Genomic DNA, 27,753 nt, shown 5'->3' with positions numbered 1-27,753 from the left:
CAATGAAAATGAGTTATTTTGATGTTTTACCAAAAAATACACATTTAGCGAGTGTTACATTATTCTTTCTGTTCTAATGTATATATCATCTTGAAATGATGACGTCATTCTGAGGAGAAATAACTAGCTGATGATAATCCGAAAATTTCAAAAACAAGCGGACAAAAGGTTTAGAAACTATTGAAAATTAAACTTATTGTAGGATGCTGTAATCAGATGCATCTGCTAACTTGCATAATCACTATATAGTTTATGACAAAGTTGGTATTTATTTTTCAATGAACTAAATCAGTGTGTACATGTATAGATCCATTGTTAATTTAAAATGAGGACAGGGAGTTTAATTTATAAGAATGTTAGTATATAATCTTCAAAATTCAGAAAAAAGGGAGTTTTTATTAAAATTGCTTTAAAATTGTGCATCTCGCGGCATGTAATCTTACTACACTTCAGTTTAAGCCGCCTGTGCTATGCCCGCCTGTGCTATGCCCGCCACAAAAAGTAAAATCTAGCTAAACTATTTGAAAATTTGTGTTTTGTTTTAATGATAGAACACAGATTATCCCGATTCTTAACTTTTCTCAACGATTTCAGATGTCTGTTTGTTATCGTTCTTCACTTCCACGGTTCTTCTATAGAGGGCCGTGAATTGTGGTGCATCACGCCATCATCGGCGATTGTGATAAAATGTACATTCCACGAAGTTTGGTCTAAAAGATTAAGTTCTTCGGATTAAATGTGTGATTATCTTGCTTGAATTGTGGCAAATGATCTAAATGTGAGGTCCGATTAGGTCTCAGCAAATCTCAAAGTTACCGAGAGTAAGAGTTTCATATTATAGAAGAGAAAATGAGTTGATGCATTGTTCAATTTAGAATTAGAATGACCCGTCGTGACCGCCGTTAGAGTCATCTGAACCATTACTTAGCCTCGTTCGCAAGCTACGTTTTGGTGGAAGACCGTATTCGTTGTTGTCTTTAAACAGTTTCTCAGATGCTAGCATCTCTTGTACCCACTGCGTGTTATCAAATGTCGGTTTGCTGCCACCATAGTCAGAGGGTAGTATATCAACAGGTACGTGACTATGCAAACTGTCCATATCGTCACCATGAAAGATAACCTACAGAACAAGCACAGTGAGTATCTGAGAAGCCATCTTTTTGAGACATTATGATTTGATATCTGAAAGTTTTCACGAAACTAACAATTATGAAATACACGTCATACATTCACTCAGAATGTAGTATAGATTTAAATATTCAATCAATTTACTCGTTACAAAAGAGTGTATAAGTCATTAAATATTGATTTGATGAAGTACTCGGACAAATGAAGCATTACGTAATTTAAAACAGAAAAACAAATATCTGAACCGATATTTTGATTATTTGTTCAAATACGCCCACTACGTCAGAATCACGTATTTGTTTTAACTTACCCGTTTTTTTAGTTTGTCGTTAAGGAATGGTTTAAAGAACGCAAATGCTGCCTCAAACAACTTGGGTTCATTAACATAATGAGATGCTTTAAAACGCATGGGAAAAGCATTCTACAAATAGAAGAAGAACATTATAATGAGTAAAACACATGGTGACAATAATTACACAAAATATATTCACAATCGTAATATGGGATTGTATTGAAGCTGACATTACCTTACCGTGTAGCTTGGTGGCGACATTCACTCACTTGGCGCTTGGGAATAGAACCTTTCAGATTAGTTGGCAGATTTAATTTAATAATTTGTTTCATGATTAGACGGTATTGAAGGAGTCACCGACAATAATTAGTGCAAGTGGGGCTCAGGACAAAACTTGTACTTGTGATTTCATACGAAAAGCGCACTGGATTGTGGGAAAATCGATGTTTATTAACACAAATGTCGCACATGCGCGACACCACGACTACCGCCCTCTAAATTTAATTTATCGTCAGTGTGACAACATAATATGACAAAGATTTATTATTAAATATGCCAATGGAAATGTTTAAAGATTTTCTGAATGATGTGACAAGTCGGGGCAACCCTAGCCGGGATAAGTTAGTATAACCATCACTATGATTGGCTGAAATAAACTAGTCTCTGAGCGTTTGTCAATGGAGGGACATGTGGCAGGTCTTTGACAGAAATGATATCTTTGTTTTTAGTATGCCTGTGATGATTTGGAGTATACATACTAGAAACCGCCATATATACTTCGAGTAATTGGGGAGTATACGTTCTTGCAACCACCATACATACATGTGGTGTTGGGGTGTATACGTTCTTGCAACCACCATACATACATGTGGTGTTGGGGTGTATACGTTCTTGCAACCACCATACATACATGTGGTGTTGGGGTGTATACGTTCTTGCAACCACCATACATACATGTGGTGTTGGGGTGTATACGTTCTTGCAACCACCATACATACATGTGGTGTTGGGGTGTATACGTTCTTGCAACCACCATACATACATGTGGTGTTGGGGTGTATACGTTCTTGCAACCACCATACATACATGTGGTGTTGGGGTGTATACATTCTTGCAACCACCATACATACATGTGGTGTTGGGGAGTATACGTTCTTGCAACCACCATACATACATGTGGTGTTGGGGAGTATACGTTCTTGCAACCACCATACATACATGTGGTGTTGGGGTGTATACATTCTTGCAACCACCATACATACATACATGTGGTGTTGGGGTGTATACGTTCTTGCAACCACCATACATACATGTGGTGTTGGGGTGTATACGTTCTTGCAACCACCATACATACATGTGGTGTTGGGGTGTATACGTTCTTGCAACCACCATACATACATGTGGTGTTGGGGTGTATACGTTCTTGCAACCACCATACATACATGTGGTGTTGGGGTGTATACGTTCTTGCAACCACCATACATACATGTGGTGTTGGGGTGTATACGTTCTTGCAACCACCATACATACATGTGGTGTTGGGGAGTATACGTTCTTGCAACCACCATACATACATGTGGTGTTGGGGTGTATACGTTCTTGCAACCACCATACATACATGTGGTGTTGGGGTGTATACATTCTTGCAACCACCATACATACATGTGGTGTTGGGGTGTATACGTTCTAGAATACGTACACACACTCAGATGCAATGCTTCAAGGAGTACATCTACCAATCGATGCGTTATGGCCCATAAATGTGCATAGTACAAAAAAGGTACATATTGAACCATTATGTCAAGTATATTACAGTCTTGTGACACTTTGAAGGACGGTAGTCGTTTCGCCACGCAAACGCGAGATATATGGGTCTCATATAAACAAAGTATAAACTGAGATGCTACCAAGCTTTAATTAGGTATTGTGTTAGGTGAATGGAAGGTATGGAAGGAGTCGCCAGTGGTAATAAGTCCAAGTCACGCTCAGGTCAAAACTCATACTTGTGATTTCCTTTGGATTAGCGCATTGAATTATGGGGAAATCAATGTTTATCAACACAAATGTCGCACATGCGCGGCGCAACGACCACCACCCTTTAAGTGAGTAGCTAGCGAACAACTCTACCAGTTAAAAGAAAAAACGTGCTTACAAACCAGGATGGAATGAACATGTCACTGAGTTGCACTCATTATCAAGAGAGGCTCTTATTTTGTGTTGTGCTCAAGCCTCTATTTGACCAAAAAATATACATGGAAATGCTATGTGTAGGGAATCACCAGAAAGCTACACAGTAATGGTACAAATGACTTCTGGGAAAATGGTTTATAACTGTAAAACACCTCTACCATCAAACATTTATGGAACTGTTGCAGATTTCAATATTGCTGTACTGAAGAAAAAACATTATCAAGACCAAATTAACTGCATAATCTTGGATAATATTAAATTGAATTTTACCAAGATGCAATTTACAAATTAGATAGTGATAAATCGGGTGGTGCTGATGGAATTTATGCTGAACATCTTAAGTTTGCCAGTTTGAACATTTTCAAAATTCTTGCTACATGTGGGTAACATTGTTACAGGTGAAATGATTTTTGTGATTTTCGTTCCTGTTATTAAGAACAAAGCTGTCAAAATAAACAGGGAAGACAACCACAGTCCTATAGTCATTGCTGGTATCCTGTCTACTAAGGTTATAGAGAATGTTTTGCTATACCAAATAATATTTATGTATTTATGCACTGAAAGTGATTGTTTCTCTGCGAATCAACCATCACGGTGGTGTATGCACCAGACGATGATTACGAAATGCTGTGGCATTCTGTCACCTTATCTGTTTAATGTATATATGAATGGTTGTGTGAATGGTAATATTTGCTAATGTAAATATTCCAAGATGCCAATCTGTCTTACGAAATCTGATTTATAAATTCATATGTCATATTAAAAATCGGAGAATGTGATCGTACGAGGCTTGGCTGACTTCAGGATGTGTGTCTTAAAACTTATATCCAGAATATGGCATCATTTTTATAATAAACTGCATGTGTACTTTGACATTATTTAATTACCTAATGTACAAATATCTATTTAACTTATTTTGTTTTATTTTTATATGAACCGCTGAATGTGTGTTAATACTAGTAGTATAGAGTCTGGAATAAAGATTTAAATTGAATTGTAGTGAATTGGGTGTACACGTACTAGAAACCGTCACACATACCTATTTGATTAGGGTATGTACGCAATAGAAACTTTCATACACACACCTGTGGTGGTTGGGCGCACATGTACATGCTGATTTGAGTATATATATATACTAGAGACGTTGATTGGGGTATATACGTAGTAGAAACCGTCATGCAGACCTGCGTTGGTTCGGGTGTACAAGTATTAGAAACAGTCATACAAACTTGCGTTGATTGGGGTATATACGTAGTAGAAACCGTCATGCAGACCTGCGTTGGTTCGGGTGTACAAGTATTAGAAACAGTCATACAAACTTGTGTTGATTGGGGTATATACGTAGTAGAAACCGTCATGCAGACCTGCGTTGGTTCGGGTGTACAAGTATTAGAAACAGTTGATTGGGGTATATACGTAGTAGAAACCGTCATACAGACCTGCGTTGGTTCGGGTGTGTAATTATTAGAAACAGTCATACAAACTTGCGTTGATTCGGGTGTATACGTAGTAGAAACCGTAAAAAAACCCATTGATTGGGGTGTATAGGTATTAAAAACAGTCATACAAACCTGCGTTGTTTAGGGTGTATGAGCAGTAGATGCCGTCATACAAATCTGCGTTGATTTACGTGTATACGAACTAGATACCGTCATACAAACCTGAATGGTATCGATAGTTTTCCTGGCGAATGACGGACCGATGTTAGTGAGATGTGTCATTGACAACCCTTCATAATCCCCCAGAAATACGATGCCGTTGATTTGAACTTCTTCGTCTTCTAGTAGTTTTTCCATGCACATCAGTATTGCACGTATACAATCGAAACCAGGGTATTTATTGGGATCCCACTTCCCTGTCAATTAAATACATATTGCGACCATTAATTAAGGTAGTTCGATACCATTAACATAATATGTGATCACAGTAAATCATTCAAAACTAGTATGTGATGATTCACATCGTACATGCACACCATTCATATTTAACGTTTTTACAGAGAAAGAAGAATGTTTTTACAAGAAAACATATGCAAAATAATCTAAAAAGCGACTATTTTTTGAAAATGTACTATAGATTTCATGTAATCAGATTATTCCATATTATAACTTATACTAGTATTCAAAATTCTCCTATTTTTCGTTAGAGTTATATCTAGCCTTCATCGTACCACATATTATTTTTTGGGCATAGGTCATCGAACAACAGTATTTCTGCTATATAAACTATTCAAAAAACGCATTTGAGGTAATTTTTCGAGGTTGTTTTGTAGAAAACTTAGTTCGGTGACCATACATTTTTATTTCAGAATTTTGCACATTACAGTAACCCAACCCCTCTTGCTGGACTTTGAGGATTTCTGATTTTTTTAATGGTAGCAAACTACCTTTTAAGGTAGTTTTTAAATATTAAAATATTTAAATTCGAGAAAAAAAATATAAAATATAATTAATGCACTGAACTAGTGAGTGTATAATTCTACTATTACACATCACGTAATTTGAATCACGTGACTACACGTACCGTTGCAGTCGCCACTCATCGTTGGTCATATGGCTTCATTCGTCAAAAAATCGATACAGATAAAAAATAATCTCGCATTCCCTGGAGACGAAGCGCATATCTGGTGTATACACATACGTGGTATGAATTCTGATCGCATCAACGAGTCGGAATGATTGAAGTACTCTCGAACTATGCAATTAATTATTTAATTTAATCTGAAAGTGTTTGAACTGGAATTTGAATATTTACGTGAAATGATGATAATTACATTTATATTTGGAGTACAGCAACTGATTGCGTATGTTGTACATTCATATGTAATAATCATAGGTTTGTTTTCCCTCATATGTAATAAATCTAGTAGTTCGACACTTGTACTATACAGCAAGAGATGAATATATTTTAAAAGCAGCTTTCTTTATAAAAATTCAAATTATTTAATTTATTCAGTATGGTGTCCAATACACACCGTTTAAGACAAACGTACGACAACCGTACACGGGTCAATCAAACGCATGATATAACCACGTAAATTTAGAATCGGATCTTTAAATTACTGTAATGATTGGACACAATCGCGCACATGACATAGATTCCATCTAGACGACCACATAGTTGTATTTCTAGCAGACCCAATGGACTAAATATTATTGCCCTGTTCTATGTGTGACGGAAACTCCGAGCAATGAAATGTATTCTGTGTATTAATTATTCACAACCAATATATATAGTATCATCTATTAAAACTCAAAGGTTAACGAACTATGTTTTATGTTTGTTCAGATAGGTCCAACTGTGCTCAGCCACATTTGACACGGCAGTAATCGATCTTTCACAATGCACATTTCATAATTTTAAATTTGAAGATTACGTAATAAATATTAAATCAAATTGGTTAAAGTTGTAGCCTACTCATGAATGCAAATAACCAGAATTTATTTATTTTTCAATAAATTCTACTACAAAGTAATATAAGGACATTGACATTAGAAAGTTGGGGTATGGCAGAGATAATATGCCATATCTCAAAATGTGGTCTGGTAAAATATGCTGATATATATTGTGAATGATGAGGTACTTTTTGTTGTCCTGAATTATTTTTAAAAAAATAGTTTTAAAAAGTCTTAAAAAATACAATTTTTATTTAACACAGTGCTGTGTTCTATGGAATTGTTCTAAAAATAGCGATTTTTGAAAAATATTATAACAAGTTACAAGTTAAAATATGTCATTGTAACACACAAAAGAATGCTATTTCATGATGCCATGGACAATAGCTCCATGATTTTACATAATAAAGCAATGAACATTATTATGCGATTTATTACCAATTTTCTCTAAATTTATGAGTAAACAAGTAATATTCAGCAGACCACGCATGCGCGTTGTAAGATTGGTACTCAATGCACTATTTAATATAGAGATCCGTGAAAACAATATATTAAGTTGTTTGTAATGTCAGAAATAATCGATACTTACCTACTCTATATAGCAATACTCTACGTCCTTCTTTGTCCTTATCTGGTAGGACATGGGACACTCCATCGTTCCACACCGGCATTGCCGATGACGGCAAGAAATTATCGAAAATATCCCTATAGTCCCTTCTGACTTCGTAATATTTCACCATGGTCTTGAACGCACGGTCGACGTCGAACTTCTTTGCTCGTAGAAAGCGCAACAAAAACGCGGAATCGGAACGGAATTTTATATCAGATCGGTCCGTGAATTTGTTCCGTAAAGCGACAATAGCTTCATCTCGTGTAGCCGTATCTTCGTTCAATTCGTCCTTAGCTTTCTGTTGGAGTTTTTCACTCAAGGTACATACGTATGATGTGTCAGACATGTTTCAAGTAATATTTATAAATATGTAAAATTGATAATGCTGACAAAACCTCCAACAAGAACATTCAGTGGCCTGTGACTCAATGATCAGGGTCTCACTGCGCATAGAATATAATTTCCCATAAAAAGTGACATCACGTTTTGTAAGTAATTAACGAAGCCGGACGCATCTGCCGTAGAGCGGCAGCTATAGCCATAAGCGTCTCATTTGTGCTTGACAAAGCCTAATTTGCATATCCCCATGGACACGGATTGTTCGGAAGAGATGATGTACACTTTTGGAAAAGACTGCTCGCCGGCGCCATACATGATTGGTTTTAAGATTTCCCAGGCTGAGTTTTGAACTTGTAAGGTGTATGACGTAGTATGTAATAGGGCAATGAACTTATCAATATAATATAGAAATAAACGTCTGTTATACAATAAGCCGTATTAATAATATTAGGTGCAGTACTATTACGGTCGGATTCACTTTCATGAAGTGGCATCTTGAGATTATGAAGAACAAACAAGGGGGAGAGGGGGAGAGGGGGAGAGGGAGGGGGAGAGAGAGAGGGGGAGAGAGAGAGCTACATAACTATACTGGTTCTATTGTTTGAAATTCAACTTTATGTTAATCAGTTATTAATAATTTTATTTTAAATATCGTTTTTTGTTTTATATCTTGTTTCCTGTGCTTTGTTCCATTAACGAGCTGACAAACATACAACTTGAAGCCGCCACCGTTACTATAACCATGAAAGTTATTATCCTATGCCAAGATATGATGGCATGGTCAATATACGTACCTGCTGGGGCAAAATGAATTCACCTTATAGGACTGTGGTCGTCGCGCCGCGTTCTGTTCAATGTGGGACTCGTTTCCTTAGTCAAATGACAATTTGCAAGTACATTGATGCCTTTCACGTGTAAAGTAAAATAAGAGTATATTTACGAATATTATTGGCCCACTCACAACTTGGTCACAGCCTGCAACAAAAATACTATTTTCTTACCATGCGGGTAGGACACGTCGGAATTTGTTATTGGTCGGTACGGTACCCACACGCTATATATAAAGTTTTCAACTATGATAGAATTACAGTTTCATTAGATCTTCCAACTATGGGTATTCTCCGTGTTTTGGCAATCGTGTGCGTTGTATTGCTGGTTGTGAGCTATCCAGTGTACGGCGATGACTCCCTACCCTCTACCGAATCTGAGGTGAGTAAAATATTATTTATGGACGAAACGTTTTTAGCTCAATTTTAATTTGACTATTACAAAATTATCAGAATTACGACTTGACAGATCAACAAGTATATATTGACACATGAAACTGTTACGGTTTAGGATGTGGCAAACACTGCTGGTAATTAGTCAGTTCTGAAACTTTCGCAATGTAACGAAATAAACACTCATGCGTTAACATGTTTTAGACACGACACAAGGAACAAGTTTAATCGGCCATGTTTAACGGGGAAAAATAATGTATTTTCACGTGTAACAGACAGTCACGCGTCTTTTGTCAATTACAGCTAAAAACATAACATTTGTCTTGACGACCCAAACTATACATGCCATCCGTAATATAAAAAAAACGTTTCAATTCAGGAAGATGTTCTTTTAACCCCGTACGATCCTTAGAAGTGAACAGAATGCATAAACGAATTAGCGTGTGTACTACTGCTTGCTTTTACATGTTATTTTTGACACATCTATTTATAGAGCGAAATGATGAATTGATAAACATACGCCACCAGCCTTCGTGCTTTGTATTCACGGGACACATATATTAACACTTATTTCAGATCATACCAATGGGAAATAGTAACTATATATTTCGACAAATCAATGGAATAAACACTAAAACATGCGATTATTTCAGGTTTTCCGGTAAAAAATATGAAAAAGCACCTGTTGGGTAGAATTACACCCTTTACGAGAGACAGAGTTGTGTCATTGCATGGGTTCCCCCCGTAAATGCAGCCTGTCATTGCATGGGTTCCCCCCGTAAATGCAGCCTGTCATTGCATGGGTTCCCCCCGTAAATGTAGCCTGTCATTGCATGGGTTCCCCCCGTAAATGCAGCCTGTCATTGCACGGGTTCCCCCCGTAAATGCAGCCTGTCATTGCCATGGATATTTTATATTTACAGATTGATGCGAACACAGAAGTGAAGGAAGATCTCACGAAACTCAACGTTACTGATTTAGTATACCTTGATGTACTAATAAATGGACTGCAGGCGCACCGCCAGAAAGTTGTGATTGGCTTATTTGGAGATGTTGTCCCAAAAACTGTCCGAAACTTTGTCAGGTTGGCGGCAAACAAAAAGAAAGGGAAAACCTACAAGCATACCAATATTCATAAAGTTAAGAAAGGCACTGGTATCTTTGGTGAGTTCAAGAAGTCCCATATTACATGTCATAAGGTTTTTTTGTGTGTTTTTATTTTATTTTCAATTGTAAGCTTGTCGAGGGATGTGTGCGCATGTCAATGACGTTATGGATGTGTGCGCCTGTCAATAACATTAGGGATGTGTGCGCATGCCAATGACGTTAGGGATGTGAGCATGTCAATGACGTTAGGGATGTGTGCGCATGTCAATGACGTTAGGGATGTGTGCGCATGTCAATGACGGTAGGGGAGTGTGCGCATGTCAATGACGTTAGGGGTGTGTGGGCATGTCAATGACGTTGGCGAATGTATACTGAGAGATTCGATTTGGGTTTATACGGATTCAAATTCGACACAGCCTCGTTATCACACCTACAAATATACACGTGGCCGAACATATCAATACCTCAACCGTAACGTTGGCGTCGTTATTGCAACAATGACGCTGTCTGCAATGGCGCATTAAGAACACGTAAATTACAACTCAAATTTGTATTTTCTATTTCATAGGTGGCGATGTTGTCTATGGCAACGGAACTGGTGTTTATAGTATTTTCGGAAAATACTTTGCCGATGAAAATTTCAAACTTGAACATTATGGCGCCGGTTGGGTGAGCATGGTGAACCACGGTAAGTCTCGCGATCTGGATACTGTTTATAAGAAATATCATCACGATTTTAATTAGAACTGATTTTAACTTCAACTTAAGTTTTCAGGCGAAGAAGACCAATTATCAGATATGTGTTTGATACATGAGGCACATCATTTAGTGCAAAACTTTATTTTATTTAGGTAAAATATATAAAAAAAAATAATACGTCACAACGCCTGGTTGTATTTCAACGGCATTTCCCCTTGAACGATCTGACTTTCGGGAGAAACGTTGAATTATACAAGTCGTAATACAACCGTGGCGTGCTTTGTTTCATACTTTGCACATTTTGCTTCCGTACGGGAGAAAATCTGTTAATTTAAAATTTAACTTCACTACCAGGTTTTATTGAAACATCATTGCGAAACACGACTTGTGCGTCATCTCGTTCGCATACACCATATACTCACGACTCTCACAACTTTTACTTCCAGGAAAAGTTAAGAATGGATGTCAGTTCTTAATCACAACTTCAGAGACTTACTGGCTTAACGGAAAGCAAGTGGTATTCGGCAAAGTGTTGAAAGGTATGGAACGCGTCCAGCTAGTGGAAAGCATCTTGCCTGATGACCTGGGACGCCCGACGATCCACGTCGAAATCGCTAATAGTGGCAAGCTTAAGATGAAGAAAAAGTTGACAGTGAAATTAGAGCCCGACGATGATGTTGAAGGTTTCATTACCGAGAACACGAAGGATGAACTTTAAAGTCTATTTGTCCTATAATCCAAACAGGTTTAGACAGAAGGACATACTCATAATCACTGCACAATTAATGTCTCGCCGAATGTTTGATAAAACTTTACACTACATAATCTCCCCTGTTACTCGCATGTTTGAACAGATACCTTCCGTGATTTCCTAATCTATAACTATCCCTTCGTTACTCTGAACTAAAAAAAATCAATCTATTTGTGTCTTTTGGAGGTGAATACACCAGATACTACAGACAGGATGAAAAAGACTGGTTTTCACTGCTATTTTCAGAACACACAATTGTTTTGTAACTATGTTTTTGTAATTAAACGAATAAATATAAATCTTTCAATCGGAAATGCCAATTTAGCCTGAGATAAATGTGCCACAAATTACTTTGAATACCGAATTCCCCCACAGGTCACCCAGGATACTCAATTCATTCACATGGTACTTTGAATACCGAGTTAAGCCACAAGATACCAAGGATACTGAATTTACTCACAAGCTACCATGGTTACTGAATTTATCCACAAGGTAGCATGGATACTGAATTTACTCACAAGCTACCATGGTTACTGAATTTAGCCACAAGGTACCATGTATACTGAATTCAGCCACAAGGTACCATGGATACTGATTTTACTCACAAGCTACCATGGTTACTGAATTTACCCACAAGGTACCATGGATACTGAATTTACTCACAAGCTACCATGGTTACTGAATTTACCCACAGAGTACCTTGGATACGGAATTTAGCCACAAGGTACCATGTATACTGAATTCAGCCACAAGGTACCATGGATACTGAATTTACCCACAAGGTAACATGGATACTGAATTTACTCACAAAGTACCACGGATACTGAATATACCCACAATGTACCATGGATACTGAATTTACCCACAAGGTACCATGGATACTAAATTTACCCACAAGGTACCATGGATACTGAATTTGCCCACAAGGTACCATGAAAACTAAATTTAGCCACAGGGTGTCATTAATACTGAATTTTCTCACAAGCTACTATGGATACTGAATTTACCCACAAGGTACCCTGGATACTGAATTTACCCACAATGTACCATGGATACTGAATTTGATCACAAGGTACCATGGTTACTGAATTTACCCACAAGGTATCATGGATACTGAATTTACTCACAAGGTACCCTGGATACTGAATTTACCCACAAGGTATCATGCATACTGAATTTACCCACAAGGTTCCATGCACACTGAATTTAGACACAAGGTACAACGGATACTGAATTTAGCCACAAGGTACCATGAATACGGAATTTACCCACAAGGTACCATGGATACTGAAATCACCCACAAATTACCAAGAATACTGCATTTACCCGCAAGGTACCATGGATAATGAATTTACCCACAAGGTATCATGTATACTGAATTTACCCACAAGGTACCATGAATACTGAATTTGCCCACAAGGTACCATGGAAACTAAATTTAGCCACAGGGTATCATAGATACTGAATTTACCCACAAGCTACCATGAATACTGAAATCACCCACGAAGTACCAAGAATACTGAATTTACCCACAAGGTCCCATGGATACTGAATTTACCCACAAGGTATCATGCATACTGAATTTACCCACAAGTTACCATGGATACTGAATTTTCCCACAAGGTACAATGGATACTGAAATCACCAACAAAGTAACATGGATACTAAATTTACCCACAAAGTACCATGTAAACAGAATTTACCCACAAGGTATCAGGGATACTGAAATCACCCACAAAGTACCATGGATACTGAATTCACCCGCAAGGTACCATAGATACTGAATTTACCCACAAGGTATCATGGATACTGAATTTACCCACAAGGTATCATGCATACTGAATTTACCCACAAGATATTATGGATAATGAATTTACCCACAAGCTACCATGGATACTGAATTTACCCACAAAGTACCATGGATACTAAATTTACCCCCAAAGTACCATGGATACTGAATTTACCCACAAGGTATCATGGATACTGAATTTACCCACAAGCTGCCAAGAATACTGAATTTACCCACAAGGTACCATGGATACTGAATTTACCCACAAGGTATCATGCATACTGAATTTACCCACAAGTTACCATGGATACTGAAATCACCCACACAGTACCAAGAATACTGAATTTACCCACAAAGTACCATGGATAGTGAATTTACCCACAAGGTATCATGTATACTGAATTTATCCACAAGGTACCATGGATACTGAATTTGTCCACAAGGTACCATGGAAACTAAATTTAGCCACAGTGTATTATGGACACTGAATTTAGGCACAAGGTTCCATGCATACTGAATTTACCCACAAGGTACAATGGATACTGAAATCACCCACAAAGTACCATTGATACTAAATTTACCCACAAAGTACAAGGGATACTGAATTTACCCGCAAGGTACCATAGATACTGAATTTACCCACAAGGTATCATGGATACTGAATTTACCCACAAGGTTCCATACATACTGAATTTAGGCACAAGGTACAACGGATACTGAATTTAGCCACAAGGTACCATGAATACTGAATTTACCCACAAGGTACCATGGAAACTAAATTTAGCCACATGGCATCATAGATACTGAATTTAGCCACAAGCTACCATGGATACTGAATTTTCCCTCAAGGTACCATGGAAACTAAATTTAGCCACAGGGTATCATGGATACTAAATTTACCCACAAAGTACCATGGATACTGAATTTACCCACAAGGTATCAGGGATACTGAAATCACCCACAAAGTACCATGGATACTGAATTCACCCGCAAGGTACCATAGATACTGAATTTACCCACAAGGTATCATGGATACTGAATTTACCCACAAGGTATCATGTATACTGAATTTACCCACAAGGTACCATGGATACTGAATTTGCCCTCAAGGTACCATGGAAACTAAATTTAGCCACAGGGTATCATGGATACTAAATTTACCCACAAAGTACCATGGATACTGAATTTACCCACAAGGTATCAGGGATACTGAAATCACCCACAAAGTACCATGGATACTGAATTCACCCGCAAGGTACCATAGATACTGAATTTACCCACAAGGTATCATGGATACTGAATTTAACCACAAGGTATCATGCATACTGAATTTACCCACAAGGTATCATGGATAATGAATTTACCCACAAGCTACCATGGATACTGAATTTACCCACAAAGTACCATGGATACTAAATTTACCCACAAAGTACCATGGATACTGAATTTACCCACAAGGTATCATGGATACTGAATTTACCCACAAGCTGCCAAGAATACTGAATTTACCCACAAGGTACCATAGATACTGAATGTACCCACAAGGTATCATGCATACTGAATTTACCCACAAGTTACCATGGATACTGAAATCACCCACACAGTACCAAGATTACTGAATTTACCCACAAAGTACCATGGATAGTGAATTTACCCACAAGGTATCATGTATACTGAATTTACCCACAAGGTACCATGGATACTGAATTTGTCCACAAGGTACCATGGAAACTAAATTTAGCCACAGTGTATCATGGACACTGGATTTAGCCACAAGGTTCCATGCATACTGAATTTACCCACAAGGTACAATGGATACTGAAATCACCCACAAAGTACCCTTGATACTAAATTTACCCACAAAGTACCAGGGATACTGAATTTACCCGCAAGGTACCATAGATACTGAATTTCCCCACAAGGTATCATGGATACTGAAATTACCCACAAGGTTCCATACATACTGAATTTAGGCACAAGGTGCAACGGATACTGAATTTAGCCACAAGGTACCATGAATACTGAATTTACCCACAAGGTACCATGGAAACTAAATTTAGCCACATGGCATCATAGATACTGAATTTAGCCACAAGCTACCATGGATACTGAAATCACCCACAAAGTACCAAGAATACTGAATTTACCCACAAGGTACCATGGATACTGAATTTACCCACAAGGTATCATGTATACTGAATTTACCCACAAGGTACCATGGATACTGAATTTGCCCACAATATACCATGGAAAGTAAATTTAGCCACAGGGTAAAATAGATACTGAATTTACCCACAAGCTACCATGGATACTGAAATCACCCACAAAGTACCAAGAATAATGAATTTACCCACAAGGTACCATGGATACTGAATTTACCCACAAGGTACCATGGATACTGAATTTACACACAAGTTATCATGTATACTGAATTTACCCACAAGGTACCATGGATACTAAATTTACCCACAAGGTATCATGCATACTGAATTTACCCACAAGTTACCATAGATACTGAATTTACCCACAAGGTACCATGGATACTAAAATCACCCACAAAGTACCATGGATACTAAATGTACCCACAAAGTATCATGGATACTGAATTTACCCGCAAGGTATCATGGATACTGAATTGAGCCACAAGGTACCATGGATACTGACTTTGCCCACAAGGTACCATGGAAACTAAATTTAGCCATAGGGTATCATGGATACTGAATTGTCTCACAAGTTACCACGGAAACTAAATTTAGCCACAGGGTATCATGGATACTGAATTTTCTCATGAGTTACCATGAATACTGAATTTACCACAAGGTACCATGGATACTGAATTTGCCCACAACGTACCATGGAAACTAAATTTAGCCACAGTGTATCATGCATACTGAATTTAGCCACAAGGTTCTATGCATACTGAATTTAGCCACAAGGTACCATGGATACTGAATGTAGCCACAAGGTATCATGCATACTGAATTTACCCACAAGTTACCATGGATACTGAATTTACCCACAAGGTACAATGGATACTGAAATCACCCACAAAGTACCATGGATACTAAATTTACCCACAAAGTACCATGGATACTGAATTTGCCCACAAGATACCATGGAAACTAAATTTAGCCACAGGGTATCATAGATACTGAATTTACCCACAACCTACCATGGATACTGAAATCACCCACAAAGTACCAAGAATACTGAATTTACCCACAGGGTATCATGGATACTGAATTGTCTCACAAGTTACCACGGAAACTAAATTTAGCCACAGGGTATCATGGATACTGAATTTTCTCATGAGTTACCATGAATACTGAATTTACCACAAGGTACCATGGATACTGAATTTGCCCACAACGTACCATGGAAACTAAATTTAGCCACAGTGTATCATGCATACTGAATTTAGCCACAAGGTTCCATGCATACTGAATTTAGCCACAAGGTACCATGGATACTGAATGTAGCCACAAGGTATCATGCATACTGAATTTACCCACAAGTTACCATGGATACTGAATTTACCCACAAGGTACAATGGATACTGAAATCACCCACAAAGTACCATGGATACTAAATTTACCCACAAAGTACCATGGATACTGAATTTACCCACAAGGTATCATGTATACTGAATTTACCCACAAGGTACCATGGATACTGAATTTGCCCACAAGATACCATGGAAACTAAATTTAGCCACAGGGTATCATAGATACTGAATTTACCCACAACCTACCATGGATACTGAAATCACCCACAAAGTACCAAGAATACTGAATTTACCCACAAGGTATCATGTATACTGAATTTACCCACAAGGTACCATGGATACTGAATTTGCGCACAAGGTACCATGGATACTAAAATCACCCACAAAGTACCATGGATACTACATTTACCCACAAAGTATCATGGATACTGAATTTGCCCACAAGGTACCATGGAAACTAAATTTAGCCACAGGTTATCATGGATACTGAATTGTCGGACAAGTTACCATGGATACTGAATTTGCCCACAAGGTACCATGGAAACTAAATTTAGCCAAAGGGTATCATGGATACTGAATTTACCCACAAGGTTCCATGCATACTGATTTTAGCCAAAAGGTACCATGGATACTGAATTTGCCCACAAGGAACCATGGAAACTAAATTTAGCCACAGGGTGTCATGGATACTGAATTTTCTCATGAGTTACCATGAATACTGAATTTACCACAAGGTACCATGGATACTGAATTTGCCCACAACGTTCCATTGAAACTAAATTTAGCCACAGTGTATCATGGATACTGAATTTAGCCACAAGGTTCCATGCATACTGAATTTAACCACAAGGTACCATGGATACTGAATGTAGCCACAAGGTATCATGCATACTGAATTTACCCACAAGTTACCATGGATACTGAATTTACCCACAAGGTACAATGGATACTGAAATCACCCACAAAGTACCATGGATACTAAATTTACCCACAAAGTACCATGGATACTGAATTTACCCACAAGGTACCATAGATACTGAATTTACCCACAAGGTATCATGGAAACTGAAATTACCCACAAGCTACCATGGATACTGAATTTACCCACAAAGTACCATGGATACTGAATTTAGCCACAAGGTTCCATGCATACTGAATTTACCCACAAGGTATCATGGATACTGAATTTACCCACAAGGTTCCATACATACTGAATTTAGGCACAAGGTACAACGGATACTGAATTTAGCCACAAGGTACCATGAATACTGAATTTACCCACAAGGTACCATGGAAACTAAATTTAGCCACATGGCATCATAGATACTGAATTTAGCCACAAGTTACCATGGATACTGAATTTTCCCTCAAGGTACCATGGAAACTAAATTTAGCCACAGGGTATCATGGATACTAAATTTACCCACAAAGTACCATGGATACTGAATTTACCCACAAGGTATCAGGGATACTGAAATCACCCACAAAGTACCATGGATACTGAATTCACCCGCAAGGTACCATAGATACTGAATTTACCCACAAGGTATCATGGATACTGAATTTACCCACAAGGTATCATGTATACTGAATTTACCCACAAGGTACCATGGATACTGAATTTGCCCTCAAGGTACCATGGAAACTAAATTTAGCCACAGGGTATCATGGATACTAAATTTACCCACAAAGTACCATGGATACTGAATTTACCCACAAGGTATCAGGGATACTGAAATCACCCACAAAGTACCATGGATACTGAATTCACCCGCAAGGTACCATAGATACTGAATTTACCCACAAGGTATCATGGATACTGAATTTAACCACAAGGTATCATGCATACTGAATTTACCCACAAGGTATCATGGATAATGAATTTACCCACAAGCTACCATGGATACTGAATTTACCCACAAAGTACCATGGATACTAAATTTACCCACAAAGTACCATGGATACTGAATTTACCCACAAGGTATCATGGATACTGAATTTACCCACAAGCTGCCAAGAATACTGAATTTACCCACAAGGTACCATAGATACTGAATGTACCCACAAGGTATCATGCATACTGAATTTACCCACAAGTTACCATGGATACTGAAATCACCCACACAGTACCAAGATTACTGAATTTACCCACAAAGTACCATGGATAGTGAATTTACCCACAAGGTATCATGTATACTGAATTTACCCACAAGGTACCATGGATACTGAATTTGTCCACAAGGTACCATGGAAACTAAATTTAGCCACAGTGTATCATGGACACTGGATTTAGCCACAAGGTTCCATGCATACTGAATTTACCCACAAGGTACAATGGATACTGAAATCACCCACAAAGTACCATTGATACTAAATTTACCCACAAAGTACCAGGGATACTGAATTTACCCGCAAGGTACCATAGATACTGAATTTACCCACAAGGTATCATGGATACTGAAATTACCCACAAGGTTCCATACATACTGAATTTAGGCACAAGGTGCAACGGATACTGAATTTAGCCACAAGGTACCATGAATACTGAATTTACCCACAAGGTACCATGGAAACTAAATTTAGCCACATGGCATCATAGATACTGAATTTAGCCACAAGCTACCATGGATACTGAAATCACCCACAAAGTACCAAGAATACTGAATTTACCCACAAGGTACCATGGATACAGAATTTACCCACAAGGTATCATGTATACTGAATTTACCCACAAGGTACCAAGGATACTGCATTTGCCCACAATATACCATGGAAAGTAAATTTAGCCACAGGGTAAAATAGATACTGAATATACCCACAAGCTACCATGGATACTGAAATCACCCACAAAGTACCAAGAATAATGAATTTACCCACAAGGTACCATGGATACTGAATTTACCCACAAGGTACCATGGATACTGAATTTACACACAAGTTATCATGTATACTGAATTTACCCACAAGGTACCATGGATACTAAATTTACCCACAAGGTATCATGCATACTGAATTTACCCACAAGTTACCATAGATACTGAATTTACCCACAAGGTACCATGGATACTAAAATCACCCACAAAGTACCATGGATACTAAATGTACCCACAAAGTATCATGGATACTGAATTTACCCGCAAGGTGTCATGGATACTGAATTGAGCCACAAGGTACCATGGATACTGACTTTGCCCACAAGGTACCATGGAAACTAAATTTAGCCACAGGGTATCATGGATACTGAATTGTCTCACAAGTTACCACGGAAACTAAATTTAGCCACAGGGTATCATAGATACTGAATTTTCTCATGAGTTACCATGAATACTGAATTTACCACAAGGTACCATGGATACTGAATTTGCCCACAACGTACCATGGAAACTAAATTTAGCCACAGTGTATCATGCATACTGAATTCAGCCACAAGGTTCTATGCATACTGAATTTAGCCACAAGGTACCATGGATACTGAATGTAGCCACAAGGTATCATGCATACTGAATTTACCCACAAGTTACCATGGATACTGAATTTACCCACAAGGTACAATGGATACTGAAATCACCCACAAAGTACCATGGATACTAAATTTACCCACAAAGTACCATGGATACTGAATTTGCCCACAATATACCATGGAAACTAAATTTAGCCACAGGGTATCATAGATACTGAATTTACCCACAACCTACCATGGATACTGAAATCACCCACAAAGTACCAAGAATACTGAATTTACCCATAGGGTATCAAGGATACTGAATTGTCTCACAAGTTACCTCGGAAACTAAATTTAGCCAAAGGGTGTCATGGATACTGAATTTTCTCATGAGTTACCATGAATACTGAATTTACCACAAGGTACCATGGATACTGAATTTGCCCACAACGTACCATGGAAACTAAATTTAGCCACAGTGTATCATGCATACTGAATTTAGCCACAAGGTTCCATGCATACTGAATTTAGCCACAAGGTACCATGGATACTGAATGTAGCCACAAGGTATCATGCATACTGAATTTACCCACAAGTTACCATGGATACTGAATTTACCCACAAGGTACAATGGATACTGAAATCACCCACAAAGTACCATGGATACTAAATTTACCCACAAAGTACCATGGATACTGAATTTACCCACAAGGTATCATGTATACTGAATTTACCCACAAGGTACCATGGATACTGAATTTGCCCACAAGATACCATGGAAACTAAATTTAGCCAAAGGGTATCATGGATACTGAATTTACCCACAAGGTTCCATGCATACTGATTTTAGCCAAAAGGTACCATGGATACTGAATTTGCCCACAAGGAACCATGGAAACTAAATTTAGCCACAGGGTGTCATGGATACTGAATTTTCTCATGAGTTACCATGAATACTGAATTTACCACAAGGTACCATGGATACTGAATTTGCCCACAACGTTCCATTGAAACTAAATTTAGCCACAGTGTATCATGGATACTGAATTTAGCCACAAGGTTCCATGCATACTGAATTTAACCACAAGGTACCATGGATACTGAATGTAGCCACAAGGTATCATGCATACTGAATTTACCCACAAGTTACCATGGATACTGAATTTACCCACAAGGTACAATGGATACTGAAATCACCCACAAAGTACCATGGATACTAAATTTACCCACAAAGTACCATGGATACTGAATTTACCCACAAGGTACCATAGATACTGAATTTACCCACAAGGTATCATGGAAACTGAAATTACCCACAAGCTACCATGGATACTGAATTTACCCACAAAGTACCATGGATACTGAATTTAGCCACAAGGTTCCATGCATACTGAATTTACCCACAAGGTATCATGGATACTGAATTTACCCACAAGGTTCCATACATACTGAATTTAGGCACAAGGTACAACGGATACTGAATTTAGCCACAAGGTACCATGAATACTGAATTTACCCACAAGGTACCATGGAAACTAAATTTAGCCACATGGCATCATAGATACTGAATTTAGCCACAAGTTACCATGGATACTGAATTTTCCCTCAAGGTACCATGGAAACTAAATTTAGCCACAGGGTATCATGGATACTAAATTTACCCACAAAGTACCATGGATACTGAATTTACCCACAAGGTATCAGGGATACTGAAATCACCCACAAAGTACCATGGATACTGAATTCACCCGCAAGGTACCATAGATACTGAATTTACCCACAAGGTATCATGGATACTGAATTTACCCACAAGGTATCATGTATACTGAATTTACCCACAAGGTACCATGGATACTGAATTTGCCCTCAAGGTACCATGGAAACTAAATTTAGCCACAGGGTATCATGGATACTAAATTTACCCACAAAGTACCATGGATACTGAATTTACCCACAAGGTATCAGGGATACTGAAATCACCCACAAAGTACCATGGATACTGAATTCACCCGCAAGGTACCATAGATACTGAATTTACCCACAAGGTATCATGGATACTGAATTTAACCACAAGGTATCATGCATACTGAATTTACCCACAAGGTATCATGGATAATGAATTTACCCACAAGCTACCATGGATACTGAATTTACCCACAAAGTACCATGGATACTAAATTTACCCACAAAGTACCATGGATACTGAATTTACCCACAAGGTATCATGGATACTGAATTTACCCACAAGCTGCCAAGAATACTGAATTTACCCACAAGGTACCATAGATACTGAATGTACCCACAAGGTATCATGCATACTGAATTTACCCACAAGTTACCATGGATACTGAAATCACCCACACAGTACCAAGATTACTGAATTTACCCACAAAGTACCATGGATAGTGAATTTACCCACAAGGTATCATGTATACTGAATTTACCCACAAGGTACCATGGATACTAAATTTGTCCACAAGGTACCATGGAAACTAAATTTAGCCACAGTGTATCATGGACACTGGATTTAGCCACAAGGTTCCATGCATACTGAATTTACCCACAAGGTACAATGGATACTGAAATCACCCACAAAGTACCATTGATACTAAATTTACCCACAAAGTACCAGGGATACTGAATTTACCCGCAAGGTACCATAGATACTGAATTTACCCACAAGGTATCATGGATACTGAAATTACCCACAAGGTTCCATACATACTGAATTTAGGCACAAGGTGCAACGGATACTGAATTTAGCCACAAGGTACCATGAATACTGAATTTACCCACAAGGTACCATGGAAACTAAATTTAGCCACATGGCATCATAGATACTGAATTTAGCCACAAGCTACCATGGATACTGAAATCACCCACAAAGTACCAAGAATACTGAATTTACCCACAAGGTACCATGGATACAGAATTTACCCACAAGGTATCATGTATACTGAATTTACCCACAAGGTACCATGGATACTGCATTTGCCCACAATATACCATGGAAAGTAAATTTAGCCACAGGGTAAAATAGATACTGAATATACCCACAAGCTACCATGGATACTGAAATCACCCACAAAGTACCAAGAATAATGAATTTACCCACAAGGTACCATGGATACTGAATTTACCCACAAGGTACCATGGATACTGAATTTACACACAAGTTATCATGTATACTGAATTTACCCACAAGGTACCATGGATACTAAATTTACCCACAAGGTATCATGCATACTGAATTTACCCACAAGTTACCATAGATACTGAATTTACCCACAAGGTACCATGGATACTAAAATCACCCACAAAGTACCATGGATACTAAATGTACCCACAAAGTATCATGGATACTGAATTTACCCGCAAGGTGTCATGGATACTGAATTGAGCCACAAGGTACCATGGATACTGACTTTGCCCACAAGGTACCATGGAAACTAAATTTAGCCACAGGGTATCATGGATACTGAATTGTCTCACAAGTTACCACGGAAACTAAATTTAGCCACAGGGTATCATGGATACTGAATTTTCTCATGAGTTACCATGAATACTGAATTTACCACAAGGTACCATGGATACTGAATTTGCCCACAACGTACCATGGAAACTAAATTTAGCCACAGTGTATCATGCATACTGAATTCAGCCACAAGGTTCTATGCATACTGAATTTAGCCACAAGGTACCATGGATACTGAATGTAGCCACAAGGTATCATGCATACTGAATTTACCCACAAGTTACCATGGATACTGAATTTACCCACAAGGTACAATGGATACTGAAATCACCCACAAAGTACCATGGATACTAAATTTACCCACAAAGTACCATGGATACTGAATTTGCCCACAAGATACCATGGAAACTAAATTTAGCCACAGGGTATCATAGATACTGAATTTACCCACAACCTACCATGGATACTGAAATCACCCACAAAGTACCAAGAATACTGAATTTACCCACAGGGTATCAAGGATACTGAATTGTCTCACAAGTTACCTCGGAAACTAAATTTAGCCAAAGGGTGTCATGGATACTGAATTTTCTCATGAGTTACCATGAATACTGAATTTACCACAAGGTACCATGGATACTGAATTTGCCCACAACGTACCATGGAAACTAAATTTAGCCACAGTGTATCATGCATACTGAATTTAGCCACAAGGTTCCATGCATACTGAATTTAGCCACAAGGTACCATGGATACTGAATGTAGCCACAAGGTATCATGCATACTGAATTTACCCACAAGTTACCATGGATACTGAATTTACCCACAAGGTACAATGGATACTGAAATCACCCACAAAGTACCATGGATACTAAATTTACCCACAAAGTACCATGGATACTGAATTTACCCACAAGGTATCATGTATACTGAATTTACCCACAAGGTACCATGGATACTGAATTTGCCCACAAGATACCATGGAAACTAAATTTAGCCACAGGGTATCATAGATACTGAATTTACCCACAACCTACCATGGATACTGAAATCACCCACAAAGTACCAAGAATACTGAATTTACCCACAAGGTATCATGTATACTGAATTTACCCACAAGGTACCATGGATACTGAATTTGCGCACAAGGTACCATGGATACTAAAATCACCCACAAAGTACCATGGATACTACATTTACCCACAAAGTATCATGGATACTGAATTTGCCCACAAGGTACCATGGAAACTAAATTTAGCCACAGGTTATCATGGATACTGAATTGTCGGACAAGTTACCATGGATACTGAATTTGCCCACAAGGTACCATGGAAACTAAATTTAGCCAAAGGGTATCATGGATACTGAATTTACCCACAAGGTTCCATGCATACTGATTTTAGCCAAAAGGTACCATGGATACTGAATTTGCCCACAAGGAACCATGGAAACTAAATTTAGCCACAGGGTGTCATGGATACTGAATTTTCTCATGAGTTACCATGAATACTGAATTTACCACAAGGTACCATGGATACTGAATTTGCCCACAACGTTCCATTGAAACTAAATTTAGCCACAGTGTATCATGGATACTGAATTTAGCCACAAGGTTCCATGCATACTGAATTTAACCACAAGGTACCATGGATACTGAATGTAGCCACAAGGTATCATGCATACTGAATTTACCCACAAGTTACCATGGATACTGAATTTACCCACAAGGTACAATGGATACTGAAATCACCCACAAAGTACCATGGATACTAAATTTACCCACAAAGTACCATGGATACTGAATTTACCCACAAGGTACCATAGATACTGAATTTACCCACAAGGTATCATGGAAACTGAAATTACCCACAAGCTACCATGGATACTGAATTTACCCACAAGTTACCACGGAAACTAAATTTAGCCACAGGGTATCATGGATACTGAATTTTCTCATGAGTTACCATGAATACTGAATTTACCACAAGGTACCATAGATACTGAATTTGCCCACAACGTACCATGGAAACTAAATTTAGCCACAGTGTATCATGGATACTGAATTTAGCCACAAGGTTCCATGCATACTGAATTTAGCCACAAGGTACAATGGATACTGAATGTAGCCACAAGGAAACATGCATACTGAATTTACCCACAAGTTACCATGGATACTGAATTTACCCACAAGGTACAATGGATACTGAAATCACCCACAAAGTACCATGGATACTAAATTTACCCACAAAGTACCATGGATACTGAATTTACCCACAAGGTATCATGTATACTGAATTTACCCACAAGGTACCATGGATACTGAATTTGCCCGCAAGGTACCATGGAAACTAAATTTACCCACAAGGTACAATGGATACTGAAATCACCCACAAAGTACCATGGATACTAAATTTACCCACAAAGTACCATGGATACTGAATTTACCCACAAGGTATCATGTATACTGAATTTACCCACAAGGTACCATGTATACTGAATTCAGCCACAAGGTACCATGGATACTGATTTTACTCACAAGCTACCATGGTTACTGAATTTACCCACAAGGTACCATGGATACTGAATTTACTCACATGCTACCATGGTTACTGAATTTACCCACAGAGTACCTTGGATACGGAATTTAGCCACAAGGTACCATGTATACTGAATTCAGCCACAAGGTACCATGGATACTGAATTTACCCACAAGGTAACATGGATACTGAATTTACTCACAAAGTACCACGGATACTGAATATACCCACAATGTACCATGGATACTGAATTTACCCACAAGGTACCATGGATACTAAGTTTACCCACAAGGTACCATGGATACTGAATTTGCCCACAAGGTACCATGAAAACTAAATTTACCCACAGGGTGTCATTAATACTGAATTTTCTCACAAGCTACTATGGATACTGAATTTACCCACAAGGTACCCTGGATACTGAATTTACCCACAATGTACCATGGATACTGAATTTGATCACAAGGTACCATGGTTACTGAATTTACCCACAAGGTATCATGGATACTGAATTTACTCACAAGGTACCCTGGATACTGAATTTACCCACAAGGTATCATGCATACTGAATTTACCCACAAGGTTCCATGCACACTGAATTTAGACACAAGGTACAACGGATACTGAATTTAGCCACAAGGTACCATGAATACTGAATTTACCCACAAGGTACCATGGATACTGAAATCACCCACAAAGTACCAAGAATACTGCATTTACCCGGAAGGTACCATGGATAATGAATTTACCCACAAGGTATCGTGTATACTGAATTTACCCACAAGGTACCATGAATACTGAATTTGCCCACAAGGTACCATGGAAACTAAATTTAGCCACAGGGTATCATAGATACTGAATTTACCCACAAGCTACCATGAATACTGAAATCACCCACGAAGTACCAAGAATACTGAATTTACCTACAAGGTACCATGGATACTGAATTTACCCACAAGGTATCATGCATACTGAATTTACCCACAAGTTACCATGGATACTGAATTTTCCCACAAGGTACAATGGATACTGAAATCACCAACAAAGTAACATGGATACTAAATTTACCCACAAAGTACCATGGAAACAGAATTTACCCACAAGGTATCAGGGATACTGAAATCACCCACAAAGTACCATGGATACTGAATTCACCCGCAAGGTACCATAGATACTGAATTTACCCACAAGGTATCATGGATACTGAATTTACCCACAAGGTATCATGCATACTGAATTTACCCACAAGGTATTATGGATAATGAATTTACCCA

The 27,753-nt window shown here is 38.2% G+C and overlaps 2 protein-coding genes across 2 annotated transcripts; one reads left to right on the top strand and one right to left on the bottom strand.

Moving 5' to 3' along the window:
- Positions 1-249: 249 nt before the first annotated feature.
- LOC102805757 (alpha-tocopherol transfer protein-like) lies at positions 250-7,961 on the bottom strand. Its single transcript, XM_006814552.2, has 4 exons — positions 7,595-7,961; positions 5,272-5,465; positions 1,439-1,549; positions 250-1,120 (listed from the first exon to the last, which is right to left on the bottom strand). Exons 1-4 carry the CDS (start codon positions 7,959-7,961, stop codon positions 878-880), a joined length of 915 nt encoding a protein of 304 aa, XP_006814615.2. The 3' UTR covers positions 250-877.
- A 1,103-nt stretch (positions 7,962-9,064) lies between these two features.
- Positions 9,065-12,045, top strand: LOC100377264 (peptidyl-prolyl cis-trans isomerase 6-like). The gene is made up of 4 exons (XM_002733186.4): positions 9,065-9,163; positions 10,098-10,338; positions 10,850-10,969; positions 11,427-12,045. Exons 1-4 carry the CDS (start codon positions 9,065-9,067, stop codon positions 11,696-11,698), a joined length of 732 nt encoding a protein of 243 aa, XP_002733232.1. The 3' UTR covers positions 11,699-12,045.
- The last annotated feature ends 15,708 nt before the right edge of the window (positions 12,046-27,753 follow it).

The sequence above is a fragment of the Saccoglossus kowalevskii genome, chromosome 14 (genome assembly GCF_978046115.1).
Source record: "Saccoglossus kowalevskii chromosome 14, keSacKowa6.1, whole genome shotgun sequence".
NCBI lineage: Eukaryota > Metazoa > Hemichordata > Enteropneusta > Harrimaniidae > Saccoglossus > Saccoglossus kowalevskii.
Note: the sequence above shows the minus strand (reverse complement) of the source record. Positions and strands in the feature narration are given on the sequence as shown.

Bases quoted from the DNA above. Each gene is read 5' to 3' on its own strand.
- LOC102805757 (XM_006814552.2), bottom strand. From the start codon at position 7,961: ATGTCTGACACATCATACGTATGTACCTTGAGTGAAAAACTCCAACAG. The intron at 5,466-7,594 runs GTAAGTATCGAT...TTTAATTGACAG, and splicing joins AGTATTGCTATATAGAGTAG to GGAAGTGGGATCCCAATAAA. The intron at 1,121-1,438 runs GTAAGTTAAAAC...CTTGTTCTGTAG, and splicing joins ACGACAAACTAAAAAAACGG to GTTATCTTTCATGGTGACGA.
- LOC100377264 (XM_002733186.4), top strand. From the start codon at position 9,065: ATGGGTATTCTCCGTGTTTTGGCAATCGTGTGCGTTGTATTGCTGGTT. The intron at 9,164-10,097 runs GTGAGTAAAATA...TTATATTTACAG, and splicing joins TACCCTCTACCGAATCTGAG to ATTGATGCGAACACAGAAGT. The intron at 10,970-11,426 runs GTAAGTCTCGCG...TTTTACTTCCAG, and splicing joins GGTGAGCATGGTGAACCACG to GAAAAGTTAAGAATGGATGT.